We start from the raw sequence: 14,012 nt of genomic DNA on the forward strand, positions 1-14,012 counted from the left end.
AAAAACAGCACTAAAGGGTGGTGACACGTGGTACGTTGATGTGCTCAGGTGACAAGAAGACCAATTTTCGAGGATTTCAAGATCTCATTGTGACCACCCAAAGCTTGTATGGTTGCCAGTGGCCACAGGCTGCCTAGGTGGGCGTTGTGATTTGTCCTCGTTACAAAGGGTCAGGGTCAGGGTCAGGTTTACAGTTAGCTTCAATCGAGTAAATGGCGTACTGGAAATGACACTAAAAGCTTTCATGAAGCCATCAACACCGCGAGGCGATGCCACTGGAGATTTGGCAGCCTGGGGTTCACTGGCCATGTGGCTTTAGCCCTGAAGATGACAAGCGTGTTGTCCCCACCTTTTCCCTCTTTTTGTTTTGTCGTTTCTCACGGCTGCCGAGGTGTGGTGCCATCTTCTCTCTCGCTCGCTTGCTCGCTCGCTCTCTCTCTCGATTTCGGCTGGCGCTGCAGCTCGTCTTTGATGTCTTCTGTGGCCTGCTCTTTACTTTTTTTTTCTCTCTGTCAACCAGAAAAACCGTTAACTTCCTTCCTGCCCCTCGTATCCTGTACGAGCGAGCGAGTGCGAGGGCGCCGGGGAGCTGGATTGCCGCAGGGTTGCTCTGCGAGTTGCTGCTCACTTCTCTCCGGGACGGACAGGCCAGCCCAAACGGTGAGTTCCTCGTTCTCGTCTCCTGCCCTGGCGCGTTCAGCTGTTTGCGGCCCCCTGGCACTTCGTCCGAAACCATGTGGGGAGATCAGTGTCACCCAGGCTGTGTGTTTTTGGCTTTCAGTGGTGGCATTGAGTGGGCACTGGGGTCTGGTTAGTGGTGTTTGGACAGATGAGATACCTTTGAGAATTTTCCTTGGAGGGGGTTTTGTACCACCGTCCCACAGCTGGCACCTGGCTATTGGGGTCACTGGCTATCGTGTGACAAGTAGAAAAACTTCTGGAAATGATGGACTCGTCCTTCTTACTTTGGTGGTCTGTCAGAGAGAGCGCTCTTAGTGAGCTGAGCAGCTGGCCTGTTTAGTGCTGGGGGTGGTGGGGGGGGCTCCCTGTCTGCCTGGCAAGGTTTGCGATTGTCTGCATATCATTTCAGGTGATGCCACCCAAAGCATCTCAGCTATGCCAATTACCATTGGCAAGACATTCTGTGCCCATCACAGCTGAATGAAGAACAAAAGGAGGTTCACCCGAACATCGAGGAACTGGCCCCCAAAGTGGGCTCCTAATGATGGCGGCCTAGAGTGGCATTTTGATTAATTTGGGTAACAAAGACCTAGTGGGGGGTAATGGGCACGGCGTAAAGCTATTGAGATCAACGACAAGCATTTAAGGAGGGGCCACTCGGTGCCATTAAGGGACTCTGCCGTTGACCCCAAAGTCCGCTCCATGTGCTGATTGCGAGAAAATGCAGAAAACAAGGCCACCACACACGGGCAGGGAGCGGACCACCCTCGCAGCGCATCTGCCCAGGGTCACTTGGGCCCGTCAAAGCAAGTCATGGCATGGGGGGACGGTGGCATCACAAGGGAGGGGTCCAGCACAGTCAGCCCAGCACCCCCCCGGCAATCCCACACGTTGTCGGCTTCCGAGAAGACGCCCTGTGAGAACCTGAACTGAGTCAGAGAGACCACAACGTGGGGGGGTGTGATAGGGGGCGCTAGTGAGAAATAATAAGGAGGAGTTCAGGGCAGGGCAATGGGGGAGACTATGGGAAGTGGGGGGCCTCTAGACCGTGGCAATGGCAAGGAGCAGGGGGCGCTAGTGAGTAGTAACGAAGGGGAGTTTGGGGCAGGAGGTGGGGGGGGCTAATCAGAGGTAATGAAGAAAAGTAAATGGTGGGGGGGTGCTAATCAGAGGTACAATCGTGTATGGCGAGACAAAAGGAGGCACCAGTGAGAGGAAATGCAAAGCATTGGATACCAGGATAAGAGGGGGCACTAGTGAGAGGTAATGGGGGTCTGTACAAAGGTAATATAAAGCGGAGTGCAGCAGGGAATGGGGGGCACCAGTGAGATAGTGAAGAGGACTATAAGGCCGAGAAACAAGAGGGGGCGAGTCAGGGGCACCAGAGAGTAGTGGACACCAGGAAACAGGGGGGCTCTAGACAGAGGTAATGGAAAGGGGTACAAGGGGGGGCACTAAAGCAAGGAAATGTAAAGCATTGGATACCAAAGCAAGAGGGGGCGCTAGTGAGCAGTAATGAGGAGGACGGAGGTCATGGAAAGTGAAATACATCAAGGAATGGGGGAGTGGGGGGCAAGCGAGAGGGGACCACTGAGACGTAACGTACAGCGGGGGGCTCTAGACAGAGGTGTATTATAAGGCAGGGGGTCCTAATGAGACATATTGAAGATTACTGTCAGGCAGGGGAAGGGGGGCTTTAGACAGAGGCCATGCCCAGAGGTGTACAGCAAGGAGTGGGGGGGCACAAGTGAGAGGTAATGAAGAGGAGTTCAGGGCAGAGGTTACAGGGGGTCTTAACAGAGGTAATATAAAGTGGTGTACAGCAAGGAGCGGGGGGCACAAGTGAGACGTAATGGCGGGCAGTATAAGGCAGGTCAATGGAGGGGTGCGGTAATCAGAGGTACAGCAGAGTCCTGCATCACACAGCATAGCTAGAGGGGGCGCTAGTGAGCAAGGAAAAGCAAAGCACTGTGTGCCAGGGCAAGAGGGGGCACTAGTGATGAAGAGTCGTGTGCTGCCCAGGAACAAGGGGGGCTATTCAGGGGTACACTAGGGTGCTCTGTGGTGAGACAAAAGGGGGCACTAGTGAGGGGTGATGTAGAGCGGTGTGCAGAGGGGCCACAGGGGGCTCCCAATGGCTTCTGCTTCAGACGCTGACAAACCTGACGTTTTACTGGTCGGCCCCCAAACTTTGCTAATTTCCTTTAATCCTTGCTAACGCTGATGGTGGGCTTGTTAGGCCTGCTCCTTTTGTCAGACGTCTTGGTGTCCGATTCGAGCTGTGACTTGATATTGAGCCTCATGTCACTTTGTCCCTAGGACTGCGTCATGTCGCTCGTCTTTCTCTGCCCTCCTTCTGCTGCCCCTCACTGGTGACAAGTTCAAAACGCCCCTTAAGCTCAGTGGGCTCTTCGTCTCTTACTCCCCCCCATGCCCTCTCAACTTGCTGGCTTTCTGGTCATTCAGTGCTATGGCACCTTAACGCTGGCATTCCCGTTCGCCAGCCTCGACTCTCAAATCTGATTTAAAGACTTTACACTTCAATCAACTTTTCTGGTTTTCCTCACTTGGGGAGTGGCAGGTGTCACCAATGAGGGGCAGGGAATGGGGGGCTCAAGTCAGAGGTAGAGCAGAGCGCTGTATGTGAAGCCAAAGGGGGCGCCAGTGGGAGGAAATGAAAAGCATTGTGTATCCGGACAGTGGGGGGAGCTAGCGAGAGGTGACGTAAAATAGTATACGACAGAGGTGGCATGCAGAGGGGCATTAGGCGTCACCAGTGGCAAATAATGTAGTGGGCATTAGGGGCGGGTGGGCTAGGCAGAGGTTCTGATGTATGGTGGCACACAGTGGGGGGCACTAGTGAGAGGTAATGCAAAACCTTCACTGCCAGGGCAAGAAGAAATGGAAGTCAGTGTGTGGTTAGAAGACAAAGCGTTAAACGAAGTGGGCTGTGGTGTGGTGGGCTGCTGCTGTAGAGGTAATGGGAACCAGTGAATGGATTGGGCACTGATGGAAGATAAGGCAAAGCAGTGAACAGCAGGGGGTGCCACTGAGACATAAAGCAGAGGTGGGCACACATAAAGACCGCCAGGCCTGCCTGCTCGTCCGACTGCTCAGAGTCGCGTCACATGCGGCGTGGAGGGCGTCAGGTGAGCAGCTTTGTGTTTTCCGGTCATTAAGGAGATCTTGTGACGTTTTAATGCCTTCCTATTTGTTGTGGTGCCGCTGAGCGCTGATGTGCCACTTGCTGGATTGCCTGACTGCTTGTACTACAAGTGGGGCGTCGGGTGCCGTGGGTCTGAGGTTAGAGGAGGGGCAGTTCCACGGAAAACCAGCAGGGGGAGCGTGTGAGCTTCGGTGAGCTCTGAAGGAGACGCTTTTGTGATGGAAAAGACAAAGCAGCCAATCACAGGGGGCCACAGGGGGCAGCAGGCTGGAAGTTGTGCTCAGGGGGAGTCAGCAAGATGTGCTTCTGATAATGGAACTAAAAAAGAGCAGGAGGGGCAGCAGCAAATGGGGGGATCAGGAGAAGAGCCGGCGGGGTGTAAAAGACAAGAGGAGACAGTGAATACTTACGCGGGGTCGATAAGAGAGGCTATATCAGAAGATTCTTTAGCGCTAGTGAGGGAGAGTCGTAAACAGGAGGATCAAGAGGGGGATTCCAGACTGACTATGAAAGCTCGTACAACAGCAGACAAGCAGCGGGAGGTGACAGCAGAGCACTACAAGAAAGCATCGGCCGCCTCAGGGCTCAGCAGGGGGAGCTGTTGAGAGTGCAAATGAAGCAGCATGGAGAGTGTGGTGGTGGTGGGCGGGGTCTGGGAAGGCGTGTTAGTTTGCTCGTCTCCCACCCTGCAGCCCCTCCCTCCTTTAGCCCCTCCCACTTTGTGCTGACTGCACTTCCCAGCCGCGGCTGCTCGTCCTTTGTGTCGCCTCACTAGTGCCCCCTAATGCTCGCCCAAAGAACTGACACTTCTTCAGATTTCACCATCACTGCTGTCCTCGAAGGCCACGCGTCTTTACTCTCTGACCGTCACTGTGACACCAGAAGCCCCTCTTGATCCCCTGTTCACGGTTCTCTTTACAGCATGAGAAAGGCCGGCGAGACTGAAGAGGCGAGGACTACCCAGGAGGAGACCACGGTACACTGAAGAGGTGGGTGGGCTTGCTGTCATTCCTCCTGAGACCCAGGTGGCGCTCTGGCCAGCTGCTGGCGCTCCCTTGGTCCTTGGTTTCTCGTCCAATCAGATGACTTGATTTCTGCTTTTAACAAATTGCATTGAATTCCAGTTTATTTATTTATTTCTGTTCATATTTTGCATCAAATTCCAATGGAAGAGTTTTAATAGAAACGCAATGTGAAAGTAAAACAGGATTGATGTGCAAGCTGAGCACTTGGGGTACTGAAGGCAGTAAATGGAGAGGAAGAGGAGGAAGAGGAGCATCTGGGACTCCAAAAGGGGGCGCTAGTGAGCTATGGAGCTCAACAACCGGGGGGCTACAGAGACATCCATCCAGTCTCAGATTGTGGCACTTTAGCGATACTGGGAGGCCAGTATGGAGCACCAGTCATATTTACAGTTAGGACAAATGGGGGCTTTATGGAGCAATAAATGCACTGCACAGAGGAGTCAGCGGGGGGCGCTAGTGAAATACAATATGTAACCAGTGAAGAGGGGGGCTTTTGGAAGCTGTGAAAGGATTGGGAGACACATACAATCAGAACAGAGGAGCTGGACAAGGAGAACACAAGTAGAGCTGGTGAGACATAACAATCAATGAAGAGGGGGGCTTCAGTGGTCTATAAAAGGAGATCACAGGGTGACCAGTAGGGGGCGCCAGTCAGATATACAGTTAATACAAATGGGGTCTTTAGTGAGCTGTAAAATGACAGCACAGGGGAATCAGTAGGGGGGGGCATTGAATTTAAACATCCTGTAATACACAAAAATGAACAGCAGGTGGCCTCAGAGAGCCTCAAAGGAGAGCAGTACCTGGGGGATCAGCAGGGGGAGCCAGTGAGACACGACACTCAGGCAGTGCAGAGCGGCCAGCATTAATGAGGTGTTATGAAGATGGCGATGGGCACACGAGGGGACCAGCAGTGGGCATCAAAATGAGAGTAGGGCCTGCGGAGGACTCAGAACAGGGAACAGTGGGCAACAAAAGGAATCAATAGTGCACTACTCGGGGTGCTCAGCAGGGGGAGCTAGTGAGAGATTCCATAACAATCGGTGCAAATTAGAAAGCATTATTGTGCCATAAAGAACAGCAGTGCACCCGGTCATCAGTGTAATGTAAAAGACAAACGCTACGCATGAGCAAAAACAGCGGCCATCAGAAAGAGAGAAGAGAGAAGGACAGCAGCCATCAAGGGAGTCAGTGGGGGCCTGGGGGGTCCTGTACAAAATACATACTACATAAGAAGAAGAAGAAGAAGAAGAAGAAGACCAAGAGGTGATGAGGCATGAAGGAGAACAGGGCCAGCCAGAGCAGTAGGAAGATGGGGAAACAAAGAGACACAAGAGTGGGCTATAAAAGGATGGCACTGCACAAAGAGATCACTAGAGGGAGCTGGTGGGCTATCAATGAAGTGTTAGTGACCACGTGATCACTAGGGGGAGCTGAGGTAATACATGAAGCCAACAGTAGGAGACCCTAGTGAGCTGCAGAGGACAGCAGGGGATAAGGGAATCTGGGATTGGGCTGATAAATAAAACAAAGAAGTATTACACAAGAGGACCAGCAGGTGGCAGTGTGTGAGACATAAAGGAGAACAGGCCATGGGGCACACGAGGAAACAAAAGGAAATGAGTGTGGGCTGTGAATGGACACTTGGGGTGGGGGGGCTGTTGGTGCCTAATACCGAATAATCAAATAGTCAATCCCAAGTAAGAAGGGTTATTGAGCTGTAAAGTGGGTAATCACTAGAGGGAGCTATTTCAATGTTACACAAGAGCAAAATCTTGGGGCATTACAGAGCTGCAAAGAATGGGGGAAAATACGAGGTTTATTTGGGGGGATTCTGGTGCAATTGAAAAAAAAATACCCCTGATGAAGAAACAGAGAGAGTGGGCATGTAAAGGAGCAACAGTGCCCACAGGGATCAGTTGGGGGAGCAAGCATTACTCTGGGGTTAAAAAAGTAGCAGTACACCAGATCACCACTAGAGGGAGATGAAGGGATTTAATATAAAGGTTCTACATAAGACGAACAGCGGGGGGCGTCAGTGAGACATAAACAAGGACAAAGTCCTCAAGAGAGATGGAGAGCTGGGAGACAAAAGGAAGTGAGGTGTCACTCACTTGACTAGGGCATCACTAGGGGGAGCTAGTGAGAGACACCAAAGTGTTATTGAGTTGTAATCCAGGTCATCACTAGGGGGAGCTGCTTCAATGTAAAGCACTACACAAATGCAAAACCTTTGGGCATTAGAAAGCTGCCAAATACGAGGATGGTACTAAGTGAGAGATGAGCTGGCAGTTTAAGAAACAAGTACTACACAAAACGACTAGCAGGTGGCACCAGTGGCACATGTGTGAGAGTAGAGGACTGCAAAGGGGCAGCGGTGCATACACAGATCCCCAGGGGGAGCTAGTGAGTTATAACAAACAAAGTCAGTCCCACTTCGGAAACATTACTCATTAGTGTAGAGCAGCAGTACCCCAGGTCATCACTAGGGGGAGCTGGAGGGATGTAAAATAAAAACACTGCAGAAGGGCTACAGCAGGGGGCGATGGTGAGGCATCAGAGGAAGTGACACAGGAGGGTGAGAAGTGGACAGTTAGTCAAGTAGCAGGGGGTGATAGGGGGCTGTACAGGGTGGTCCAGATCGTCTGGATGACTTTGATTTATGCGGGGACGATTCCAGTTCGACGCGAAGGCAAGTCTTCATGTCATCAGTTCACACACTTTGATTTTTTGGGTGATTTTCTATGTAATAAACTTAATAAGTATAGCGTAATGAAAGTTGCATAATTAGATCTGGACCACCCTATAGTTGAAGACCTAAGGATACAGAGATGGCCGTTCAGTCCCCTCCCATGGCTGGAGATGCCATCATAAAGTCAAATTCAAATTCAGGTTTGTAACTGCAGGCGTTGGCATATGACAAAAGGACAGTTCCATTAAAATACAATAATCGAGTATGTGCCCACCCACACAAGGCAAAACAAACTGCAGCAAAACACACAGGTGAGCAGGATTTTAGGGAGTCTGGCAGTTGGGGGTTCTCTTGCAGGGTTTGGGTGGGGGGCCCCCCATTTGATGCACTCACGCCGCTCTCTTGCACCCACGCACCGCCCTCTGCCACGCTCTGCAGCTGCTGCAAACCAGAGCCGATGAGTCACACGCTGGAGGTGCACAATGGCAGAGCTTCAGCAGCGAGCCGAGCTGAGCAAGTGAGAGGTCAGCTAAGATGAGAGCACCCAGATGGCATCAGAGCAGGACCACCGGGGGGCAGCACTGAGGCAGAGCCCACCGAGCAGGATCTACTCAGGGGCTTCGACAGCTGGTGGCCTGAGGCGAGTAATAGGAGGAAACCGCAGCGTGACAAGTGGGCGAGCTGCTGAGCTGATAAGTGGTCGGTCAGTTCCACACTTGTGCTTTCGCTGACCACACGGTGGTAAACCACAACGCTGCTTTCCTGCTCTTTGTCTTTTCTGACTTGCCTGTGCTGTTCTGTCCCATCCAGAAGACAAGACAAGCCGAGAGAGTGACCTGCTGCCCACCGCCATGGACCTGTCCGGCTCAGGAGCCTTCATGTGGGGAGCGGCGCTCCTGCTGCCAGGCTTGCTGACCACAGCTTTGTGCATCTTCTGCCGGAGGCACCCGAGAGGTCAGTCAGTCTGTCTGTCTGAGGCTGTCCGTGGTGACAGTGTGACAGGGCAGTGTCTGTCCATCTGTCCATCTGCCTGTCTGATGCACTTCTGTCTCACTGCATGTGATCGTGTGAAGGGACGGTCGTTGGAGTAGAAGAACTCCAGGCGTCTGTCTGTCTGTCTGCCCGTCTGTGTTTACGACTCCTTGCATCATGTCAGTCCGTCTGACCATTTCTCTCTCTCTCTCTTTCAGTGAGGATCCCGGAGGTTGACGACTATGAACCCAAGTGAGTCGCCCACTTCTTCCAGTTCCTTCTCAGAATGATGAACGTCCACCCTCAAACTAACTGTCTGTCTGTCTGTCCATTTGCCCACAGGCCCAGTTTTGAAGGCCAAGGCTTCACCATCCTCGGCCGGCACCCCTGTAAGTTGCCGTCTTTGACTTCCTCCGCTCTGTCTGCCCTCTACTGGGTCTGCCTGCTCTTCGCTTTACGTGTTATGTGGCCACCATGACCGCCCGACTCTCATCTCCTTCCCCACGTTCTCTTGCAGATACCAACTCATCTCAACCTCCTCAGATGTCACCATTCCTGCCCCTTCCGTGAGTAACTCTGATGGCCACCTCCTCATCATGATATGGGGTGGGGTCCAATGACTGCTGGCATTAGGGTGAAGGACCTTCAAATGGACAAACTGAGACTTGATAGCAGCTGACAAACAGGTGACAAAGTTAGGGACATCTGACTGGAGACCAAAGAGAACAGTGGGGTGCTTTGAGACAATGGCGTTCAGGGGCTGATAAGGTCACCGTTTGAGGTGAGGAGCCATTTGGAGTTCAGACATGGCGGCGTGAGACCTTCAGTAGCTCTGAGAGCAGAAAGGGTGATGGGGAAAAGTGTCAAAGAGCTGACAAGATGGAAGAGGTGAGACCCCTAGGAATGAGCAAGGTTCAGGTCAGGAGATCAAATTAGGGCCAAACTAGCTGTGAACTTCTAGTAATGGACAGAAGTCTAAGTGGGAGCTGAGAAGGTCAGACTTGGAATTGATGGAGCTGAGGTGCCTTCCTCAGCTGACAAGGCCACCTGTTTGAGATGATGGAGGACAAGGGTGAGATCAAATGAAGATAAATCAAGTGTAGGCCCCTAAGAGCAGACAAGGCTCAAGTGTGAGACGAGGCGGATCGGACGTGGAGCTGACAGCGTCACTCACTGAGGTGAGGACACAAGTTTCAAAGAGGGGGATGGCCCTGTGACCTTTGAAGAGCGTTAGATGAAGATGCTGTTGGTCCCTTTGAAGGTGAAGGTCACCCTCTGAAGCTGACAAGGACAAACTGTTGCTGAAGAAGCTGACGCCTTCTAAGGTGGGGGGGTTGGGGGGAATGAGTCTCAGATGACGGACCTGTGGGCCTCCGCTAGATGACATGCTCATTGATGGAAGGGGACATCATTGATGGGACTTGAGAAATATCACGTGGCCAGAGCTGAGCACAGACATGGAGGTCAAGCACCGTCAACGCCTTCTTCTTTTGAGGTGATGATGGACAAGAGTGTTAATGTGTAGATGAGTTTAAATGAGGACTGATGGAGTGGCGGCCTTCAAGAAGTGGACAGGTGAAGGACCTGCTGTCCTGTGAGATGTAGAGGCCCGCCATGATCTGACATTGTTACATGTGGTAATGATGGAGGACACAAGTCTCACAGAGCTTTTAGGGCTTCTAAAACTGACAAGGTCCAAGTCTGAGTCCAGTCCTGTAACTTCAGGGTCTGTGATGAAGGACACGCTGGGAGTCACAAAGATCAAATGACAGCTGTGGGAATATCAGAGTGGAAAAGGCCCAGATGGGAGATAAGGAGGTCAGGCATGAAGGTGATGGAGCTCTTGGATGGCATGGGCACACACTGAGATGGCGGAAGACCCGTGTCTCAGATAGTGACAAGCTAAGGTCTTAGAGTAGACAATTCAGGGTACGTGTCCACTGAGATCACATGACCAGACTCTGAGGTGGTGGGTGCCAGGCCTTCTGTAAGCAGACCAAGTCTAAATCTGAGGTGAAGGACCCTCTGGACGAACTGATGGTCACGCACTGGGTGGGCTCCTCTCCACAAGGTCTCAGGAACTTGATGACACGTTGGTGTTCCCCAAACTCCTTATCCTGTTGTTCCCTTTCAGGTCGGCACTTCCACAGACCCGAAGTCGCATATCCTTGGTAAACACGGATGACAAAGGTGAGTGATGGTGGCCCCCTGTTCACCCCAAAGTCCAGTCCAGTCCAGTCTGGCCGATGTCCCCATTAACCTCTGTCTCTCGCCTCTCTTCACAGATAGTGTGCCCAGCTATGAAAATAACGGTAGGTCCTGTGTTGGGGGTCAGGTGGGTCCCCATAAGTCGCACTCTAAGAGTCGTCTTCCGACTGACCTCTGCACCTAAACTGCCCTCAGGCCCACCTGGACAGGTGCATTCAAGCTGACCGTCATGGTGGGGTTAAGCCTCACACGTTACTAGTTGAGTGAGCTCCCATTGTATTCCCTGATCAAGTCAGGCACACCTGGACAGATGCATTTCTGTTGACACACCTGTCTCTCTGTCACGGTGGGCTGTAGACTCGTGTTACTGGTACAGTGTGACCACCCTCCACGGCTCATTTCAGTCTACCAGGTGTGTTCAGGCCAACCTTCTCACTTGTCCAGATGTTTCCCACCCTTGCTGATTTTTTTACAATTATTCTGATGTGGTGGGCTGGCACCCTGCCTGGGGTTTGTTTCCTGCCTTGCACCCTGTGTTGGCTGGGATTGGCTCCAGCAGATCCCCGTGACCCTGTAGTTAGGATAAAGCCGGGTTTGGTAATGGATGGATGGATGGATGGGTTGGATAATGGATGGATGGATAGATTATTCTGAATGCTCTGTCCCTCCATGTCACCTGGCCAGGTTTATTTTTTTAAATTTTATTTTTTATAGGACCCGTGGGCGATGACGACTATGTAAACGAAGCTGAGATACCCGGAGAGGGATACATGTGAGTGTGTGTGTCAACGTGTCACCTCTGCACGTCACTTCTCTTCATTCCCGTCCTGATGTTGTCACTCCTTCTCTCCCTCTTCCTATAGTGAAGTCCTGCCAGACCCCCCGCAGTCCAACACACCTGACACGCTGAGCCACACTCCCGCCCGCTCGTCCTGCAGCTCAGGTGAGCCCCCCATCCACTTTAGTGGCGCCCCGTCCCGCGTCCATGTGACAGATGCTCATCCCGTGTTCCTCTCTTACAGTCGGCGAGGAAGACTACGTGAACCTGAACCTGAAGGAGAACAACGTGAGCAGCAGAGTCGGTAGGTGTCTGCCAGCCAGCCGTGGCCTGTACTCGTCCCCCCCAGCCGCTGCGATGGTCAGGTGGTGACCTCCTGGTGTCACTCTGTGTCTATTTGTCTGTCCGCAGATTCCTACTGTGCAGACAATGGAGACTACGAGAATGTGAAGGCCAAAAGCAGTGGGCTCAGTCACAGCCAGCTGACCCTCGAGAGGGTCGACAGCGAAGACGACGACTATGTGAACAATCACGTGTCAGGTAAGCGAGCGGCCGCCACTGCCGCTGGTCATTCGGCGCCACCTCATCCAGAAATGTGCGGCCAACGTTCTCTGTGCTTCTGCCCTCTTTCAGCGTAGCCCCTGCACCCAAAGGAACACCAGTAGCGAGGGGGGAGTCCAGGGGGTCACACTGAGGGGTGTCCTGCCTTTACCTTGGAGCCGCAGCACGTCCACCTCACGGGAGTCGGACGCTAAGACAAAGACTGGCCTGCAATGGCTGATGGGAATTCTGCTGCCTGCATTTCCTCTTTAGAAACTGGAAACTGAAATCTTGCTGAGATCTGTGGGATTTATGACATATCCTGAGAAGAATTAAGATGCAATGTTTAAATGTGTGTGTGTGTGCGCGCGCACGTGTGTGTCTGTCTGTCTGAACACCTTCACCCCTCCCCCACACTCTATTCTGAAAATAAATAAATAAATAAATACAACTTCAAACAAAGGGTGGTCAACAGGGGGCACCAGAGTGCTATTGCTGCCAAGAGCAGAGCAGCAAAGCCCTCAGAAGCGGAGATGGGCTGGATAAAGAACAGTAGGGGGCACAGGACAGGAGGGACACCCTTGAGCTCTGTGATGCCACAGTCTTCAGAAGAGAAGCTGGGACAGAAAGTGGGCACAGGGGCACCACATTGCACAACAAAGGAGAGGACCAGCAGTGCTATTACAAGACAAGCAGCAGGGGGCAGCAAAGTGCAGAGTGAAGTTTATGGTGGCTGAGAAAGGAGCAGCCAGTCTCCAAAAGAGAAGCGGCGGGCAGTAGGGGGCACCAGAGTGCATAAAAGTCCCTTGTCCTCTGTGGTGGGCGAGAGGGGGTCAGCTTAGTCTTCAGAAGAGAGGATGGGGTAGAGACTGCACATAAGAGGAGAAGCATAAGAGGCCTTTGAACTCTGTGATAGTTAGAAAGTGGGCAGCAGGAGGTGCTGTAACGCCATTAAGAGGAGAGGAGCACTGGCACTCCATCATGGGCCTTAGAAGAGAAGCGGCCAGTGTGAGATTCAAGCAGCAGGGGGCACCAGAGTGATGGCCATGCCTTCAGGACAGTCATGGCAGAAAGAGACCCTCCTCTGTGTGGATCTGCGTGCTTGGGAGAAGAAGACAAGTGCAGCCTAACTTTCGATGTCCCTGCTCGTCACCCCCAGTCTGAAGATGTGTTTCTCATGGTGACTCTGCATTGCAGGCTCAGTTCTTGTGGACCCTCCTGGTTGACCCCTTCATCTGAATGTCTCCCTGTCTAGCTACACACTGATGAGGGTCCCCAAGTGCCGCTCAGGTGCCCCCTAAGAAGCCTCAGTTCCTGGGATGGACTGTCTGGAGCTTGAGGGATGTGGGCTCTGGATATGTGAAGTTCTGAAAGGAGCTTTATTTACAGCCCTGCTGTGTAAGGTGGTCTGGAGGGGTCAGAAAGGGGACCCCGGTCATTCCAGGCCAGCTCCAGCAAAGCAAAGCATGGAGTCTTTGCTGTCACTTGCGTTTGTCTGTGGGGTACTCATCAATGGTATCAGGTGTATAGCGCCTTGTCAGCCAGGTTCAGTGTACAGTGAAAGCCTCAAGGACCTGCAAGGGTCACCCTCTTCTCTTAATGTCCCTGTCATCAGCACCCAAGTCCCCAGACCGGCAGGCATCACAAGCTGCGCAGCCATCTGTCCCATTTGGACTGAGACCACCCAGAGTGTGGATGGTGATGAGGGGCGGGACTTCAGATTTCCTCCGCCATCTCTGGCTCGCTGCCTTCTTTTAAGGAACTCCTCTTGTGACGGTTGGCTTTGCGGACAACTTTTGGCAGCAGCAGCAGCAACTCGAGGGGAATGAGTTCAGCCAGCAGTCGTCAGCAAAGATAACAGCATGAAAGAAAACAAAGCCACTCCCTGTGTAACTCCCACCCCAGAACGAAGGGCACAGCGCGAGCAGAGAATATTAAGGACAAGGACAG

At 52.5% G+C, this 14,012-nt stretch overlaps 1 protein-coding gene across 4 annotated transcripts; it reads left to right on the forward strand.

The window, feature by feature from the left end:
- The first annotated feature begins 230 nt into the window (after positions 1 to 230).
- Positions 231 to 12,520, forward strand: LOC120536436. 4 transcript variants are annotated; one of them, XM_039764784.1, is made up of 13 exons: positions 561 to 660; positions 4,769 to 4,836; positions 8,375 to 8,518; positions 8,755 to 8,788; positions 8,879 to 8,925; positions 9,054 to 9,102; positions 10,671 to 10,726; positions 10,822 to 10,848; positions 11,459 to 11,516; positions 11,608 to 11,687; positions 11,767 to 11,826; positions 11,934 to 12,062; positions 12,161 to 12,515. In XM_039764784.1, exons 3-13 carry the CDS (start codon positions 8,416 to 8,418, stop codon positions 12,214 to 12,216), a joined length of 699 nt encoding a protein of 232 aa, XP_039620718.1. In that variant the 5' UTR covers positions 561 to 660; positions 4,769 to 4,836; positions 8,375 to 8,415; the 3' UTR covers positions 12,217 to 12,515. The 4 variants fall into 4 exon arrangements, with proteins under 4 accessions (XP_039620715.1, XP_039620714.1, XP_039620717.1 ...); XM_039764780.1 differs by lacking the exon at positions 4,769 to 4,836 and having other exon boundaries at positions 232 to 660; positions 12,161 to 12,520; XM_039764783.1 differs by lacking the exon at positions 4,769 to 4,836 and having other exon boundaries at positions 236 to 660; positions 12,156 to 12,519.
- Positions 12,521 to 14,012: the final 1,492 nt, after the last annotated feature.

Source organism: Polypterus senegalus, chromosome 10 (genome assembly GCF_016835505.1).
Source record: "Polypterus senegalus isolate Bchr_013 chromosome 10, ASM1683550v1, whole genome shotgun sequence".
Lineage (NCBI taxonomy): Eukaryota > Metazoa > Chordata > Cladistia > Polypteriformes > Polypteridae > Polypterus > Polypterus senegalus.

Excerpts from the sequence above, each read along its gene's own strand:
- LOC120536436 (XM_039764780.1), top strand. The coding sequence starts at position 270 with ATGCCACTGGAGATTTGGCAGCCTGGGGTTCACTGGCCATGTGGCTTT. Across the intron at positions 10,727-10,821 it reads GGTAAACACGGATGACAAAG|ATAGTGTGCCCAGCTATGAA; the intron begins GTGAGTGATGGT and ends CTCTCTTCACAG. Across the intron at positions 11,517-11,607 it reads ATACCCGGAGAGGGATACAT|TGAAGTCCTGCCAGACCCCC; the intron begins GTGAGTGTGTGT and ends CTCTTCCTATAG.